This window comes from Tursiops truncatus, chromosome X (genome assembly GCF_011762595.2).
Source record: "Tursiops truncatus isolate mTurTru1 chromosome X, mTurTru1.mat.Y, whole genome shotgun sequence".
Lineage (NCBI taxonomy): Eukaryota > Metazoa > Chordata > Mammalia > Artiodactyla > Delphinidae > Tursiops > Tursiops truncatus.
The window spans coordinates 3,230,338-3,250,737 of NC_047055.1; the positions used below are offsets into that span (position 1 = coordinate 3,230,338).

A 20,400-nucleotide genomic window follows, 5' to 3' on the forward strand; every position below is an offset into this window, starting at 1 on the left:
CTATCAAAACCCAGTATTCATAATATACCAGATAAGGTACAGGCTGTGTCGAATGCTCTAGGTGTATTCAGACGTCTAAAATCTCCTCAATCCCTGGGTAAAATAAGGAATTCCATGATTTAGTTTCATCGAATTAAGCTTTAGCAAGGGCCCTTAACTAGAAAATCTTTAAGTCATATCTTGTAACTCTCCAAAGCTGCTGACACTGTTCTATCTCTCACACATTCTTCAATGTTTTCTGGTTTTCCCATTGAGCAGTGTTCCGGCTCCTGTGCTCATTCAGAGACTTTGCTATCAACATCTGCCCCTCTCCACCTCCCTCAATCCCACCCACACCCCTAACTTCAGTAACTCAGGGACCTCACTAACACAGCCCTCCAGTCTCCAGTTATTTTAATGTATGTCAATAAACGTTCGTTTCTTCTCCTCACAAAAGTGTTAGAGACCCATAAAACTTTGCTCCCTATTCAAAATGTTAAATCCTTTGACAAGGACAGCTCTGACAGCAGACTTGCTTTCTTGGTGGGTAGGAGTCTCATATCCTTTTCTATGAGTAGATGTGGATAACAAGGGAGCCAAGCATGAGTAGAACAGCTCCAGAACCCTCACTCAAGAGGGAATGAGAAGAGGGTGTATAACTACATGGAGAGTAGAAATAACATGAAAAATAAACCATGCCAATTGCACAACTGCCTCAAAATCAGTCTTCCTGACCACTGCCCCAGCCTGGAAACTCAATTCTGGTCACAACTTCTCAAATTCGGGAAACAACCCATGTCACTCTCCCATGGCTGATTTCTGAGGTCATTTCCCCATTGACTTTCAGCTCCACCTAGTGACTTTCATCTCCTGTACTCCCTACAAAGAAATAAAAAAGACAGAAGAGAGTCCATATATTGCCAGAAAATAAAGCCAATGTATTTTATAAAGCAACCATAAAATGCTTTTCTACCTTACTATTACCCATGAACATGTTCTTGTTTCGTTTCTAGGGTGGGCACCATACCCAATTCTTCACTAAAACCCCAGTGTACAGCATAGTACTTAACTCACAATAGGGACTTGGTAATTCTCATTATGCTGAACCTCATTCATTCATTTATTTAACTAACATTTACTGGGCTCCTACTATGTATCTTTTAGAGGCTGATGATAGAGCACAAACAAGACAAATAAGGTGACTGTGCTTTTGTATCTTACAGACTAGTGGGGGAGACAGATAACCAACACAGAGACCATGGAACTGATCATTTCATATATCTTTAAGCACAGTAATTTCGACAGGGTGCTCAGGGAAGGCCTTGCTGCAAAGGTGAGTAATGACAGGAAGAGAGCCATGTGAAAACCTGGGAGCAAAGAAAGCATCTCAGGCAGAGGAAGCAGTTAAGTACAAAGGGAGACAGGAGGTCAAAGGGGCTACTGTAGGGTGACCAAGGGATAGAGCAGTAGGAAATGAAGTCTGAGAGACGGGTAGGACCAGATTATATAGGGTACATGGTAAGGAGTTGGCAATATTCTGAGTGGAACAGGACGTGCTTTTAAGCAGGAGAGTGATGTATGTTTTTAAAAGATCACTATGGTTGTTTGTGAAAGATAGGTCAAACTGGGGAACAAGAGTAGAAGCAAGGGAGTCTCGCTGGAAAGCTTCTCTGAAAGGAACAGATGATGATGGCCTGGATTAGGGTGGTACACCAAGGCTATGGAAGTGGGCAGAGTGAATGGATTTGAGATATATTTTAGAGGTAAAGCCAAAAGGATTTGCTGATGGATTGGTTGAGGGGGTGGAGGACACAAGAATGACATCTAGATTTTTATCTTGAGCAGCTAGAAGAATGGTGGTACCTGTTACTGAAATTGGGAGAACCAAGGCTGGGGGTGTGAGAGGCAATTGAGTGGAGAGGAATCAAGAGGTCCTGAATAGCCATGTTAACTTTCCTGTTAGATATCCAAGCAAAGAAGTCACAGAGGAAACTCTCTTGCTGATTTAATAATGAGTATGATTCTCAAGTATGGAGCTCAGGGAGGAGGTCAGCGCTGTAGATAGATTTAAAAAGTGGGGGGCATTGACATCCAGGTAGCGCTTCGAATTAAGGGGCTGGAAAATGAGTGTAGATATTGAAGAGAAAAGGTCCTAGGACTGAGCCCTGGGGCACATCAATGATTAGAAGTTGAAGAGGGAAATAGGGGATGCAAAAGAGAGAGAGAGAGAGAGAGAGAGAGAGAGAGAGAGAGAGAGAGAGAGAGAAGGAATGGCCAATGAGTTAGGAGAGAAACCAGAATCAAGTTATGCAGTTATCCTGGAAGCCAAGAGAAAAATGCTTCAAGAAGGAGGGAGTGGTCACCTGTCCAATGTTTTTGAAATATCAGAAACGATGAGGACAGTTAAGGGACCAAAGAATTCAGCAATGTGGAGGCCACTGCTATTCCCGACAAAAGTAGTTGTCCTGGATTGGTGGGAGCTCCAGCCTCAGTGAAGTGGGTTGAGGAAAGAATGGGGCATGAGGAAGTGGACACAGGGTCTATACAATCACTTCAAGAAGCTTTGCTGTGAAGAGGGCACAGAAATAAGGCAACAGCTGAAGGTATCATCTGGTCAAGAAAATTTTTTTTAGGTAAGAGCTCTTTACAGCACGGTTACATGCTATGGGTATAACCTGCTCAGATGTTTTGAGTTAAATCTACTTAAATATTACAGGTACCGTTTGACACCCTTGGGGCTCTGTTTGCCTTAGCAAAATTTATCATATGCCTTCAAGTGCCTAAGATACAGAAATTTGCATTGTTATTGCCCAGAATACTTCTACTAATTCTCATTTCCTTTTTCTACTTTTGCATGAACCTCAATAATATTTTCAGCATTGACTATAACAAACTTATGAATGGAGAGAAAATAAATAGCCATGTATCAGAAGGTGCCTCAGGAGATCATCTCGTCATTAATCCCTCCCAGAGATGTTTGAGGTAAAGGGAGAGACCCAGCTGTCCCACCCACAGCTATAAGGATGGGTCGGGGTGCTCAGTTCCAACCTCCATTCTTCTGTGAAAGGGCAGCAGCACTCTGCGATGTTTTAGCTTTGCGTCCTTTCGTAGGATAACCGTGACTTTGCAGCAGAGCACGCAGTTCTGTGAAGAAGTTCCTGACGCGGTCCTTCGGTTTGTTTTCAGATGCATCAGGTGCATCCCTAATTGACAAAAAACAATCAAGGTTATTAATAATAAGGGTAGGGCTGGGAATTCAGAAGATGGATAATGGATGGGGAGAAATAAGAAGAGAGAAAGGGAGATGTTAATGTCAACATCTGAGCAAAAATCTGGTCCCTTGATAACTCATAGAGCAACAAAAACTGTGAATATTAAAATAAGGAAATGAAAGCCAATCTCATCTCCCTCAGACTGTGAGGCCCTTGAGGGTATCTGTCTCCATGTCTCCCATACCAAAGCCCACACAGTGTCTGGCACAGTGGCCTATGAATTATATAAAATAAATCCAAAATAATTTGAATGTAATGGTGGGTCTTTGTTCCACCATATATTCTTACCTGCTTTTTCAAGAGTACTTCTGATTAAATACAATTGTTTCTAAATGATCTATAATTATTCAAGAGGCTCTCTAAAAGCCAATGTTCCTTCTCAGAGAGAAGGCTGAGCAATGAAATGCTAATTGAGATTTTATTTTTTACCTTTAAAAAAACACAGACCATTCTGAAAAATCCTGGCCAAAACTTTTTGAGTAGACTGGAATTTACTTTAGATTCTCAAACTGGAAAAATACGGTAATTTATCTTCTCAAATGTAAATGAATTTCAACTCTAGGCAAGCCAAGGCCTCCAAACAGGTTTCTCAACCGATCAGGAACTATAAAACCATTTATTCAGTGTCAGCTCTGGGCAGCCACTATGCAAGGCATGGAGGACACAGTTTGATGAGGGAGGCTGTCAGGACATAGGTAGTGTACACAGTATTATAATAGAGTTGGGGCTGGGGTTATGGAACACCCGCCAGAGAGATCACATTTCCCTTTGTGAGTCAGGTTTCCCCGAGGAAGGAGAATTTTGCTAGATGTGAAATAAGAACGGAGGGCAGGGGAGAGGGCTTTGATGGAAATATCAGTTAGGAATTCATACCTCTTCTTTCTCTTTTTCCCGTCCTCATCCATTATTCAGTGCTGTAACAAAAAATTCTGAAATCAAGGTGGAGCCACATTTTACTAAGAAATCAGTCTATGATGAATCACATAAAGCAATAAGACTAATCAAAGTTCTCAATTGCATAGCACTTTTCCCTCAAGGAATGCCTACTTCTTTTAAAGATAGAATTTCACTAAATACCAATAACCTTCTCATACGTTATGTAGATGCTGAAGACTTGCTTTATTGTGTGATCCCCGATGAATGTCTGTCACAATAACATTACAAATGAATATATTTGAAAAAGTTACAAAAACACTCTGTGAAGCTACATAACTTAATCCCAAAGTCAAGTATTTGTAGGTTTAATTGCATACCCTTAGATTCCTTTAACTTCCACTGATTTCAAGAACACAGTGAAACAAAGACAGATGTACGTTGAAAGCTTCAGATCTAGCTACAATATCATGTCACAATAGACAAAAATCTGTATTTATCGTTGATATCACAGAAATCCTCGGCATATAAAAATGACCTTGAAATCACCACAGTCCTCTCCTTTGGACTGTATAATTAGACTCGCACATCACCTCAAGGTCAAAACCTCAAGATAGAAGCCAATGACATTCAAATACATGTGTGTTAAATAAGAAGGAACTCTTAAAATATGGCAAACATCTTTAAATGCTCTCAAGGAAGTAAAAGAAAGCTCAGGAGTCAAACACTGGGAAGATCCTGAGAACAAGCTGGTTAGTACACCAACCTGTGATGCTGTGGGGATGGGGAAGCATAGCTATGCAACAAGGGAGCTTGGGCATTAAATGCCCTCTTTGGTGAAGGAGAGTCCAAGCAGGGAATTGAAACTAAAATTCACCGCCCCGTCCCTAGGTATAGCCCAGACTGCCAGGGGCTACAATTTCATTTAAAGAATTGTCCCACCAACAAAGGAAGAAAACAAGAAAGTTTTTCTGTCTCAGCATATTCTCGGGGTGGGAAAAAAATGGGGTGTTATTAGACTGGGTAAACCTCAGGGTTCCAGGAGAAGCAAAGACAAACCCATTCTGAGAGAGACTCTCTAAAGCCAGGTTCCACAGAATTTCCACAGATAAGGCACCAGCTGAAGATGAGCTCACCATCCAAAATTAGAAAATACATAAGAAAACAATCTACCAAGGGAGAAATTAGGAGTTTGGGATTAACATATATGCATTACTATATATAAAATAGATAGCCAAAAGGGACCTACTATATAGCACAGGGAACTGTACTCAATATTTTGGAATAACCTATAAGGAAAATGAATCTGAGAAGAATATATATATACACACATATATATAAACTGAGTCACTTTGTTGTACACCTGAAACTAACACAACATTGTAAATCAACCATATTTCAATAAAAAAGAAAAGAAAAGAAAGAAAGAAACCAATCTACCATATGCTAGAATTAGGACACACACATATACCCCCTTCCCCTCCAGCAGTATGAGATCTCCAAGAACTTCAGATAATTAAAATATCTGAAAGCCATTATAAAATAATTGTTTAAAAATATTTAAAACAAAATAGATGGTACTGAAAATATGGGAAAAGACCAGGTAATGTAAAAAAGAATAAAAGAGAAATTCTGTAAAGACATGTTCAATGAATTTAATTTCAAAAGAATGGATTAAGCAATATATTAAGACAAACCAGATGAGAAAATTAGTCAGTGAAATACAGATATGAGGAAATTTACCATATTGCCTTAACAGAGAGATAATGAAATGGAAAATATGAAACAAGAGGTTATGAAACATGAAGGACAGAATAGAAAGGCCTAATATATCTAATAGGAGTTCCATATGAAAAGACTAGCAAGAATGGGAGACAGGCAGTAAAGAGCCAATAGCTGAAATTTTTCCAGAATGTAAAATGCAACCCAATTTGGATAAACTAAAATAAAACCACATTTAGAAATATCATAGCAAAATTTCAGAACACAAAAGACAGACAGCTAGGCCATTCTAGGCAATAAAACAGATCAATACCAAAGAATAGTATCATACAGACCATCTGCTCTGGTCCTAATACAACTGCATTAGACATCAAGAATAAAAAGATAATATAAAATGCTCTACACTTGAATACTTAAAACGATAGCAACGACAACAACATTTCCTAAATAGCTTTAGAAATCAGAAAATATTCAGAACTGAGGATCTGCAAGAATACTACATATTAAAATGCACCTAAAGCAGTACTGAGGAATTTATATGCATAAATGCTTATCAGAAAATAAAAATAAAAGTAAATGAGCTAAACACTCATCAAAACAAATTGTAAAAATAAGGGTAAAGCTAAAGAAAGGAGAAGCAAGGAAATAATAAACATAGGACCAAAAAAATGATGCAATAAAAAATAAAGATATAATAGACTTTTAAAATCTGTTTCTAAAATAAAATTTTCCAAAAACATTGTTATAACCAGATCAAGAAATAAGGGAGAAGATACATTTTGGAATGAAAAATGCATACCTATGAATAAAAGAGATGGTAAAAGCAGTATTATCAACTCTGTGCCCACACATTTGGAAACAGAGACAGAATGGAGTTTTTCCTAGAAAAAAATGTATTTTACCCAAACCTATTTAATAATACAAGGAAAATTTGAATAAATCCTATAAATGTAAAGAAATTTAGTAATTAAAAATGTATCCACAGAATAACAACCTAACCAAACTCAAACAAAAAAGCCCCAATGTTTTCACAGAGGGATGCTTCCAAATATTTAAATAACAGGTATCTCCTATTACATGCAAATTATGCCAGAAAACAGATAAAGAGGGAAACTACCCACCCAACTCATTTTATAATGCTAGTATATTCTTTATACCAAACCAGAAAAGGGAAACTGGGAAGGGAAAATGGGAAAAAGGGAAAATGTTATAAGCCAATTTTATTTGTGATTCATATTCAAAATTCTAAATAAAATTATCAAACCCAAATCAGCATAGTATTTAAAAATTTGGACTAATTCCAGAAATACCAGGATAATTTCACATTAGAAAAAATATAATTCAACATATCAGACAAAAAGAGAAAAAGAATGTGATCACCTCAGTAGATGCAGAAAATGCATTTGATATAATTCAACATACATATATGACTTTAAAAATTTTTCTTAACAGATTAGGTATAGACAGGAACTTTCTTAACCCAGTAAAGGGAATCAACTAAAAACATACTTAAAGGTGGAACATTAAAGATTTCTTTACATTCAGGAAAAAAAAACAAGAGTGGTTGCTAAAATATTTAATATATAGTGCTGAAGGTACAAACGAATGCATTAATATAAAAAAATAAAGTGAATTACTCTTGGAAAGGAAAAATAAAACTGTTCTCAGTCATGAATACTATAATTATCTACATAGAAAATCCAAGAGATTCTGCAATTTACTAGAAATAATAGTTCAGCAAGGTTACTGTATACAAGAAAAATATATAAAAATTAATTTTGTTTCTATCTACTGGCAACCAAAATTAGAAAATATTCTTAAAGATACAATAGCAACCAAAATTTATAGGGACTACTGCTTATGGCCACAAAATAACTGATATGGGACTAGTCTTCTTACCATGAACAACTAGGAAACTGGACAAATCATAGGAAATACCTATTTGGATACACTGTACAGTAGGCAGCTCAAGACTGTGATCACTGAGATAAGAACAAAAATGAGAGCAGCCCTACCTAAAGTTACATCCAGACCATGGTTCAGGGAGCAGAATCCTAAGCAGAGCACAGCAATCTCACTAAAATTAGGAGACAGAAATAAGAGTTCAGGAAGGCCAAGATGGAGGGAATTTGTGGAGCAGAACACCAGAAAGAAAGAACCTGTGGGGATCAGGGTGGGGTAGAATCCTCCAGAAATCTGAATACACATTGTCTTGAATCTTTGGCTGAATACTAAGCTTGCCTGTGCAAGGTGACACTCTACAAGACCAGTCAAAGAATAACTACCAGGAACAAATACCATAAATTCAAAACTAAATAACAATCACAGCTTACACATGGCTGGAAGTCATTTGAGTTTCATCCAGCAGAGTGTAGGAAAAAGACTGAAAAAATTAACAGAGCTTTGGTATGGGGTAATATCAGGCAATCTAAAATATATGTAACTAGATTCCCAGAAGGGGCAAGAAAAATAATATTTGAATAATGGCCAATCTTTTTCCTATACTGGATGAAAAATATAAACTCATATATTCAAGCTCAATGAATCCAAGAAAATAAACACAATGAAAAACTTGCCAAGGCACATCATAAACAAATTGCTGAAAATCAATTACAAAGAGAAAATCTTAAAAGCAAACAGAAATAAAAGATACATTTAATACAGAGTAGGGAAGAATGTCTTCTGTCTGACTTCTCATCAGAATAACCCAAGCCAAAAGAAAATTAAACATCTTTAAAGTTCTGGGGGCAGAGATCAACCCAGAATTCTATATCCAGCAAAAATATACCCTTCAAAGAAATTGAAGGTAAAATAAAGACATCTTCAGATGAATAAAACCTGGAAGAAGTCAAGGCCAGCATACTAGCACTACCAGAAATGTTAAGGAAGGACTTCGGGTAGAAGGAAAAGGATGTCAGATAGAAACTCAGATCTATATAAAGAAATGAAAAGCACTGGAAATAATATATATGGGAATAAAAATAAAATTTTTTATCTTTAATTTCTTTAAAAGATAACTGAAATAAAAGCAAAGAACTCTAAGCTTTATAATACATGTAGACATCAAACCTATGACAATAATAACATAGAAAACAGGAGGGTGGAAAACAAAAATCTGTTGCATGGTTCTTACATTATACATGAAGTGGCACAATATTAATTCACAGAGACAGTAATAAATTAAAGATGTATACTATAAACTGCCTAGAACAACAAATAAAACTCACCTGAGATATAGATTATAAATCAAAGAGATAAAATGAAATACTAATTACTCACTACATCCAAAAGAAAGCAGAAAAAGACAAAGAAAACAAAGATCAAATGACACAAACAGAAAACATATAGCAAGATGGTAGATTTAAATCTCACCGTATTAATAATTATATTAACTGTCAGTGGACTAAAAGCACAAATGTAAAGCCTAGGATTGTTAAAACTGGGTATAAAAGTAAGACCAAACTATCTTGTCTACAGGATACTCACTTTAATTATAAAGACCCAGATAGCTTGCAAGTAAAAGAATAGAAACATATATACCATGTAACCCTAATGATGTAAAGCTTGAGTGGCTAATTAGTATCAAAGACTCCAGGTAAGGAATGGTCCTAGAGAAAAAGATTGACCTGACTCCTTTATCATTTTCATAATGATAAAGGAGTCAATCAAGAAGACAAAACAATCCCAAATAGGTATACACCTAATTATAAAGTTTCAAAATGAAGTAAGAATTGAAAGAAGAAATAAACAAACCCACAATTACAGCTGATGAGTTCACTCTCTTCTATCAGTAATCAGTAGAACAAGTAAACAGAAAATAAGTAAGGATATTGAAGACTTACTATAGTGCCAACAAACTTGGCCCCATTTGTTGACAGAATACTACACCCAGCAACTGTAAAACACACATTTACCATTCAATTTGTAACAGAAATAGTGATTCAAAATGTGCTGAGCCATAAGACCAGTTTTAGTAAATTTAAAGTATTAAAATCATACAGATTATGTTCTCTAATGAAAACAATTAATTACAAATCAATAGTAGGGCTTCCCTGGTGGAGCAGTGGTTGAAAATCCGTCTGCCAATGCAGGGGACACAGGTTTGATCCCCGGTCTGGGAAGATCCCACATGTCGCGGAGCAACTAAGCCCATGTGCCACAATACTGAGCCTGTGCTCTAGAGCCTGCGAGCCACAACTACTGAGCCCGCGTGCTGCAACTACTGAAGCCCATGCCCCTAGACCCTGCGCTCCACAACAGAAGCCACCACAGTAAGAAGCCCGTGCACCACAATGAAGAGTAGCCCCTGTTCACCACAACTAAAGAAAGCCCGCATGCAGCAACAAAGACCCAGTGCAGCAAAAAATAAATAAATAAATTTATAAAAACAAACAAAAAAAGGAAATCAATAATAAATAAATAAATCTCTGGAAAACCCCCAAATATTTGGAAATTAAACAATATACTTCTAAATCATTTCTGAGTCAAAGAAGAAACCTTTGGAAAAGCTTTAAACAAAGAAAATTAGACAATATTTCTAACTGAATGATAATATTAACTTTTAATTCCCCAAACTTCAATAATCTAATTGTAATGTATTAAAATTGCATTATGCATATTTATGGTGTCATATATTTCCATCAAGAAAAGTCAACTCGAGGCTTCCGGGAAGATGGCGGAGGAGTAGGACGTGGAGATCACCTTCCTCCCCACAGATACACCAGAAATACATTTACACGTGGAGCAACTCCTGCAGAACACCTACTGAAGGCTGGCAGAAGACCTCAGACCTCCCAAAAGGCAAGAAACTCCCCACGTACCTGGGTAGGGCAAAAGAAAAAAAGAAAAAACAGAGACAAAAGAATAGGGATGGCACCTGCACCAGTGGGAGGGAGCTGTGAAGGAGGAAAGGTTTCCACACACTAGAAGCCCCTTCGCGGGCAGAGACTGCAGGTGGCGGAGGGGAGCCACGGAGGAGAGAGCAGCAACAGAGGTGCGGGGGACAAAGCAGAGAGGTTCCCGCACAGAGGATCGGTGCCAACCAGCACTCACCAGCCCGAGAGGCTTGTCTGCTCACCCGCCGGGGCGGGCGGGGCTGGGAGCTGAGGCTCGGGCTTCAGAGAGCGCCACGAGAGGACTGGGGTTGGCGGCGTGAACTGCAGGGGCTAGTGCACCATGGCTGGCCGGGAGGGAGTCGAGGGAAAAGTCTGGACCTGCCAAAGAGGCAAGAGACTTTCTCTTCCCTCTTTGTTTCCTGGTGCGCGAGGAGAGGGGATTAAGAGCGCTGCTTAAAGGAGCTCCAGAGATGGGCGTGAGCCGCGGCTAAAAGCGCGGACCCCAGAGATGGGCATGAGACGCTAAGGCTGCTGCTGCCGCCACCAAGAAGCCTGTGTGCGAGCTCAGGTCACTATACACACCCCCTTCCGGGGAGCCTGTGCAGCCCGCCACTGCCAGGGTCCCGGGATCCAGGGACAACTCCCCCAGGCTAACGCACAGCGCGCCTCAGGCTGGTGCAACGTCACGCCAGCCTCTGCCACTGCAGGCCCACCCCGCACTCCGTGCCCCTCCCTCCCCCGGGCCTGAGTGAGCCAGAGCCCCCGAATCAGCAGCTCCTTTAACCCCGTCCTGTCTAAGCGAAGAACAGACGCCCTCCGGAGGCCTACACGCAGAGGCGGGGCCAAATCCAAAGCTGAGCCCCTGGGAACTGTGAGAACAAAGAAGAGAAAGGGAAATCTCTCCCAGCAGCCTCAGAAGCAGCGGATAAAAGCTCCACAATCAACCTGATGTACCCTGCATCTGTGGAATACATGAATAGACAACGAATCATCCCAAATTGAGGAGGTGGACTTTGAGAGCAAGATTTATGATTTTTTCCCCTTTTCCTCTTTTTGTGAGTGTGTATGTGTATGCCTCTGTGTGAGATTTTGTCTGTATAGCTTTGCTTCCACCATTTGTCCTAGGGTTCTATCTGTCCGTTTTTGTTTTGTTTTGTTTTGTTTTTAATTTTTTTCTTAATAATTACTTTTTATTTTAATAACTTTATTTTCTTTTACTTTATCTTTGTTCTTTCTTTCCTTCCTTCCCATCTTTAGACAACGAATCATCCCAAATTGAGGAGGTAGACTTTGAGAGCAAGATTTATGATTTTTTCCACTTTTTCTCTTTTTTGAGTGTCTATGTGTATGCTTCTGTGAGATTTTGTCTGTATAGCTTTGCTTCCACCATTTGTCCTAGGGTTCTATCCATCTGTTTTTTATTCTCTTAAACATTATTTTTTTATTTTAATAACTTTATTATATTTTATCTTATTTATTTTACTTTATCTTTTCTTTTTTTCCTTCCTTCCCTCCTTCCTTCCTTCCCCCTTCCCTCCTTCCCTCCATCCCTACTTTCTTTCCTTCTTTCTTTCTTTCTCTCTACTTCTACTAATTCTTTCTTTCCACTTTTTCTCCCTTTTATTCAGAGCCGTGTGGATGAAAGGCTCTTGGTGCTGCAGCCAGGAGTCAGTGCTGTGCCTCTGAGGTGGGAGAGCCAACTTCAGCACACTGGTCCACAAGAGACCTCCCAGCTCCACATAATATCAAATGGTGAAAATCTCCCAGAGATCTGCAACTCAACACCAGCACCCAGCTTCACTCAACGACCAGCAAGCTACAGTGCTGGACACCCTATACCAAACAACTAGCAAGACAGGAACACAACCCCACCCATTAGCAGAGAGGCTGCCTAAAATCATAATAAGTCCACAGACACCCCAAAACACACCACCAGACGTGGACCTGCCCACCAGAAAGACAAGATCCAACCTCATCCACCTAAACACGGGCACTAGTCCCCTCCACCAGGAAGCCTACACAACCCACTGAACCAACCTAAGCCACTGGGGACAGACACCAAAGAAAAAGGGAACTATGAACCTGCAGCCTGCAAAAAGGAGACCCCAAACACAGTAATATAAGCAAAATGAGAAGACAGAAAAACACACAGCAGATGAAGGAGCAAGATAGAAACCCACCAGACCTAACAAATGAAGAGGAAATAGGCAGTCTACCTGAAAAAGAATTCAGAATAATGATAGTAAAGATGATCCAAAGTCTTGGAAATAAAATCGAGAAAATGCAAGAAACATTTAACAAGGACCTAGAAGAACTAAAGATGAAACAAACAACGATGAACAATAAATGAAATGAAAAATACTCTAGATGGGATCAATAGCACAATAACAGGGGCAGAAGAACGGATAAGTGACCTGGAAGATAAAATAGTGGAAATAACTACTGCAGAGCAGAATAAAGAAAAAAGAATGAAAAGAACTGAGGACAGTCTCAGAGACCTCTGGGACAACATTAAATGCACCAACATTCGAATTATAGGGGTCCCAGAAGAAGAAGAGAAAAAGAAAGGAACTGAGAAAATATTTGAAGAGATTAGAGTTGAAAACTTCCCTAATATGGGAAAGGAAATAGTTAATCAAGTTTAGGAAGCACAGAGAGTCCCATACAGGATAAATCCAAGGAGAAAAAACGCCAAGACACATATTAATCAAACTGTCAAAAATTAAATACAAAGAAAACATATTAAAAGCAGCAAGGGAAAAACAACAAATAACACACAAGGGAATCCCCATAAGGTTAACAGCTGATCTTTCAGCAGAAACTCTGCAAGCCAGAAGGGACTGGCAGGACATATTTAAAGCGAAGAAGGAGAAAAACCTGCAACCAAGATTAATCTAACCAGCAAGGATCTCATTCAGATTTGATGGAGAAATTAAAATCCTTACAGACAAGCAAAAGCTGAAAGAGTTCAGCACCACCAAACCAGCTCTACAACAACTGCTAAAGGAACTTCTCTAGGCAAGAAACACAGGAGAAGGAAAAGATCTACAATAACGAACCCAAAACAATTAAGAAAATGGGAATAGGAACGTACATATCGATAATTACCTTAAATGTGAATGGATTAAATGCTCCCACCAAAAGACACAGATTAGCTGAATGGATACAAAAACAAGACCCTTATATATGCTGTCTACAAGAGACCCACTTCAGACCTAGAGACACATACAGACTGAAAGTAAGGGGATGGAAAAAGATATTTCATGCAAATGAAAACCAAAAGAAAGCTGGAGTAGCAATTCTCCTATCAGACAAAATAGACTTTAAAATAAAGACTACTGGAAGAGACAAAGAAGGACACTACATAATGATCAAGGGATCGATCCAAGAAGAAGATATAACAGTTGTAAATATTTATGCACCCAACATAGGAGCACCTCAATACATAAGGCAAATACTAACAGCCATAAAAGGGGAAATCAACAGTAACACATTCATAATAGGGGACTTTAACACCCCACTTTCACCAATGGACAGATCATCCAAAATGAAAATAAATAAGGAAACACAAGCTTTAAATGATACATTAAACAAGAGGGACTTAATTGATATTTATAGGACATTCCATCCAAAAACAACAGAATACACATTTTTCTCAAGTGCTCATGGAACATTCTCCAGGATAGATCATACCTTGGGTCACAAATCAAGCCTTGGTAAATTTAAGAAAATTGAAATTGTATCAGGTATCTTTTCCGACCACAGCTCTATGAGACTAGGTATCAATTACAGGAAGAGATCTGTAAAAAATACAAACACATGGAGGCTAAACAATACACTACTTAATAAAGAAGTGATCACTGAAGAAATCAAAGAGGAAATCAAAAAATACCTAGAAGCAAATGACAATGGAGACACGACGACCCAAAATCTATGGGATGCAGCAAAAGCAGTTCTAAGAGGGAAGTTTAGAGCAATACAATCCAACCTTAAGAAACAGGAAACATCTCGAATAAACAAACTAACCTTACACCTAAAGCAATTAGAGAACGAAGAACAAAAATGCCCAAAGGTAGCAGAAGGAAGGAATCATAAAAATCAGATCAGAAAAAAAGGATAAAGAAATGAAGGAAACAATAGCAAAGATCAAGAAAACTAAAAGCTGGTTCTTTGAGAAGATAAACAAAATTGATAAACCATTAGCCAGACTCATCAAGAAAAAAAGGGAGAAGACCCAAATCAATAGAATTAGAAATGAAAGAGGAGAAGTAACAACTGACACTGCAGAAATACACAGGATCATGAGAGATTACTACAAGCAACTCTATGCCAATAAAATGGACAACCTGGAAGAAATGGACAAATTCTTAGAAATGCACAACCTGCCAAAACTGAATCAGGAAGAAATAGAAAATATGAACAGAGCAATCACAAGCACTGAAATTGAAACTGTGATTAAAAATCTTCCAACAAACCAAAGCCCAGGACCAGACGGCTTCACAGGCGAATTCTATCAAACATTTAGAGAAGAGCAAACACCTATCCTTCTCAAACTCTTCCAAAATACAGCAGAGGGAGGAACACTCCCAAACTCATTCGACAAGGCCACCATCACCCTGATACCAAAACCAGACAAGGATGTCACAAAGAAAGAAAACTACAGGCCAATATCACTGATGAACATACATACAAAAATCCTCAACAAAGTACTAGCAAACAGAATCCAACAGCACATTAAACGGATCATACACCATGATCAAGTGGGGTTTATTCCAGGAATGCAAGAATTCTTCAATATATGCAAACCAATCAACGTGATACACCATATTAACAAATTGAAGGAGAAAAACCATATGATCATCTCAATAGATGCAGAGAAAGCTTTCGACAAAATTCAACATCCATTTATGATAAAATCCCTGCAGAAAGTAGGCATACAGGGAACTTTCCTCAACATAATAAAGGCCATATATGACAAACCCACAGCCAACATCATCCTCAATGGTGAAAAACTGAAAGCATTTCCACTAAGATCAGGAACAAGACAAGGTTGCCCACTATCACCACTCTTATTCAACATAGTTTTGGAAGTTTTAGCCACAGCAATCAGAGAAGAAAAGGAAATAAAAAGAATCCAAATCAGAAAAGAAGAAGTAAAGCTGTCACTGTTTGCAGATGACATGATACTATACATAGAGAATCCTAAAGATGCTACTAGAAAACTACTAGAGCTAATCAATGAATTTGGTAAAGTAGCAGGATACAAAATTAATGCACAGAAATCTCTGGCATTCCTATACACTAACGATGAAAGATCTGAAAGTGAAATCAAGAAAACACTCCCATTTACCATTGCAACAAAAAGGATAAAATATCTAGGAATAAGCCTACCTAAGGAGACAAAAGACCTGTATGCAGATAATTATAAGACACTGTTGAAAGAAATTAAAGACGATAGAAATAGATGGAGAGATATACCATGTTCTTGGATTGGAAGAATCAACATTGTGAAAATGACTCTACTACCCAAAGCAATCTACAGATTCAATGCAATCCCTATCAAACTACCACTGGCATTTTTCACAGAAGTAGAACAAAAAATTTCACAATTTGTGTGGAAACACAAAAGACTCCGAATAGCCAAAGCAATCTTGAGAACAAAAAACAGCTGGAGGAATCAGGCTCCCTGTCTTCAGACTATACTACAAAGCTACAGTAATCAAGACAGTATGGTACTGGCACAAAAACAGATCAAAGCAGATAGAAAGCCCAGAGATATACCCACGCACATATGGTCACCTTATCTTTGATAAAGGGGGCAGGAATGTACAGTGGAGAAAGGACAGCCTCTTCAATAAGTGGTTCTGGGAAAACGGGACAGGTACATGTAAAAGTATGAGATTAGATCACTCCCTAACACCATACACAAAAATAAGCTCAAAATGGATTAAAGACCTAAATGTAAGGCCAGAAACTATCAAACTCTTAGCGGAAAACATACGCAGAACACTCTATGACATAAATCACAGCAAGATCCTTTTTGACCCACCTCCTAGAGAAAAGGAAATAAAAACAAAAATAAACAAATGGGACCTAATGAAACTTCAAAGCTTTTGCACAGCAAAGGAAACCATAAACAAGACCAAAAGACAACCCTCTGAATGGGAGAAAATGTTTGCAAATGAAGCAACTGACAAAGGATTAATCTCCAAAATTTATCAGCAGCTCACGCAACTTAATAACAAAAAAACAACCCAATCCAAAAATGGGCAGAAGACCTAAATAGACATTTCTCCAAAGAAGATATACAGACTGCCAACAAGCACATGAAAGAATGCTCAACATCACTAATCATTAGTGAAATGAAATCAAAACTACAATGAGATATCATCTCACACCTGTCAGAATGGCCATCATCAAAAAATCTAAAACCAATAAATGCTGGAGAGGCTGTGGAGTAAAGGGAACCCTCTTGCACTGTTTGTGGGAATATAAATTGATACAGCCACTGTGGAGAACAGCATGGAGGTTCCTTAAAAAACTACAAATAGAACTACCATATGACCCAGCAATCCCACTACTGGGCATATACCCTGAGAAAACCGTAATTCAAAAAGAGTCATGTACCAAAATGTTCATTGCAGCTCTATTTACAATAGCCCGGAGATGGAAACAACCTAAGTGTCTATCATTGGATGAATGGATAAAGAAGATGTGGCACATATATAGAATGGAATATTACTCAGCCATAAAAACAAATGAAATTGAGCTATTTGTAATGAGGTGGATAGACCTAGAGTCTGTCATACAGAGTGAAGTAAGTCAGAAAGAGTGACAAATACCGTATGCTAACACATATATACGGAATTTAAGGAAAAAAAATGTCATGAAGAACCTAGGGGTAAGACGGGAATAAAGACACAGACCTACTAGAGAATGGACTTGAGGATATGGGGAGGGGGAAGGGTAAGCTGTGACAAAGCGAGAGAGAGGCATGACATATATACACTACCAAACGTAAGGTAGTTAGCTAGTGGGAAGCAGTCGCATAGCACAGGGAGATCAGCTGGGTGCTTTGTGACTGCCTGGAGGGGTGGGATAGGGAGGGTGGGAGGGAGGGAGACACAAGAGGGAAGAGATATGGGAACATATGTATATGTATAACTGATTCACTTTGTTATAAAGCAGAAACTAACACACCATTGTAAAGCAATTATACTCCAATAAAGATGTTAAAAAAGTAAAAATAAAAAAATAAAGTACAAAAAAAGTCAAATCTATATATAATTGCTCAAATCACTTTTTCATGTTCTAAAATTACATTTATGTTTCTTCATATAGAAAAGAAACTATATAGTGCTTAGTAGTTAATTTAACAAAAATGAGCAAAATTATTTCACAGAAAATAATGTCTTTATTGATGAATATAAAAAAAGTTCTAAATGAATGGAAAGGTAGGTCATATCCCTGGACAGAAGTACCAATATTGTAACTTTATCACATCTCCCCAACTAATCTACAAATTAACGTAACTGATCAAAACTCAGTAGATATTTTGATTTGGGTTTGGTTTTCTATATAACTTCAAAAGTTAATTACAAAATTCCCATGGAAAGCAAAAAGTCAGAAATATCCAGAATAATTTTGAAGAACAACAATGTACAAGGATGTTCTCTACTAGACATCAAGGATTCTTGTAAAGCTATATAGTGCTTAGGTAAATGGATAACGGTGCAAAGCATAAGTAGAGAAAAACGGGACAGAAGAGACCCATTAGGAACAGATCGGTGCATAAACTGAAATTTGATCTGTGACAAAAGAAGCATTATAATTTTGAAATTTCTACATGGAGTGTGTGTGTGTGTGTGTGTGTGTGTGTGTGTGTGTGTGTGTTTTAATATAGTCCTTTCTGTATACTGAGGCAACAAAATTTGTTTGCAAGCTATTTAAATACAAGCATCATGCCTTATATGTCTTTGCTATTTCCAACAGCGCCCAGCTCTACACAGAGAAGACACTCAAAACACACCATTAAATTCCCCTGCCAGAATCTCCAAATAAATTCTCAGATTATATGAAGTATAAGGGGCAGGATTTGATACTGGCTCCACCATTGATTAGGCAAGTTAAACTAAGTTTCAATCTCCTTGTTTGGAAAACGGGGATAATAATGGTACCCACTTTCATAGGCTTGTTGTAAAGGTTAAATGAGTATGTAAATTACTTTGGCATAGTGGTAAATGCTGAGTACTAAATAAATGTTCATCATTATTTTGAAAAAGCTCACACCACTAAATATCTGACGACTTTCCTTATCCATTGGACAGGGTCAGCACAGACACCTGTTAATTACTGGCCTGTTCCACTCAGTAATTCATTCTAAAACAAAGACTTAAAAACTTACACGGGGTAGGGGGGGCGGGGGGGGGGAGAACATACAAAGACTGAAAAAAGAATATAGTTAATTAAAAGTTCTCAGGCCAAAAGTAGCCAGCCTTCCTATGCAAAGTAACAATTATTTCATTCAGAATAGCAGAGTGTGAGTGCCTTTTTCCAAAAACAATGGGAAATAACCTAAAATCTCATCAAATTTTATTACTAAAGTATAATATAAAGGTCAAAATTCAAGCAGGTCATGCTTGCAAAGATTTCTTCTTTTGGGAAGGCAAGGCACTTTCAATTTTCTGGTGTGTGTGTGTGTGTGTGTGCGTGTACACACATATTTTTAGTTCACAAGAAAGCACACTGAATAGACGGGTTACGATTAGCTCTCTGTGGTTGAGAATCACTTATGCAGATACTTTCTAGTGTGACAATTATGATGGCATAGGTTATCAATGTTCTGTTCGGATAAAATTCACAGTCAAAGGAATCTTCACTCAGTTTCTCAGTCTCATACCTGCCAGAACCAAATAAATTAGCATACTCACAGTTCAGACCCCGTGGCAGTATTCACCTCTGGATGATCAAATCTGGGCTTCTGCTGCTAATGCTCTTGAAAACATATTGCAGGGGCCATGTCTGGGGCCTATGTGACACACATAACATGTGCGATCGTCTCCCAGTACAAATAATTCAGGACTAAATGACACTAAAAGTTTAATCCTGAATTAGAATCAAAGTGAACACATCCTGAGAACTATTGCAGGACTCAGCTAGTCCCCGTGTGTGTTCAATCTTCCATCATCCCCGGACTGCTTTCAAGAGTCTCAGAGTTGCTACACTCTGCAGTTGCCAAAGCAGAGAAAACAGGCTAACGAGCAACAGAGTAGCAAGAGCATGACTTTCTCTGGGTGCAAACCTAGGGCAGCAGAAAGCCTTGGAACAAAGACTGCAACACTGTAATGTAAGGAATTTACTTACATATCTCAGGGCTGATGACCTTTCCAACAAATTCTCCCCCAATTCAGATAGATACAGGAACTCAGCCACCTTTGCCTGTTCTGCTTGAGGATTTATACATTTGAATTTTAATGAAGTTCCATGTGAATATCTACAATTGTTGCATTCTGCAATTTGAAATAGAGTAACATTTTCCCAGGACAAGGAGTCCAAGCTCTCTTTATCCTTCTCCTCCCAAGATTACATTCCTTATTTCACGGCAATTTTGTGACACTCCCCAGTAGATTTTTCATATTTTTTAATCAATGCAGAGTCCACTGGAAAGCAAGTTTGTGAAGAATCAGTATTATGAAAAAATAATTGTTATAGTATAGCTT

The 20,400-nt window shown here is 38.3% G+C and overlaps 1 protein-coding gene across 1 annotated transcript in view; it reads right to left on the reverse strand.

Moving 5' to 3' along the window:
• The window catches only part of PASD1 (PAS domain containing repressor 1), a 122,926-nt gene that overhangs the window by 63,494 nt on the left and 39,032 nt on the right, over positions 1 to 20,400 (reverse strand). The window contains exons 4-5 of the mRNA XM_073798866.1: positions 4,125 to 4,165; positions 3,028 to 3,182 (exon numbers count right to left, since the gene is read on the reverse strand). Of these exons, the coding sequence (XP_073654967.1) occupies positions 3,028 to 3,182; positions 4,125 to 4,156 (187 nt within the window). The 5' untranslated portion in view covers positions 4,157 to 4,165. The remainder of the gene's footprint in view (positions 1 to 3,027; positions 3,183 to 4,124; positions 4,166 to 20,400) is intronic.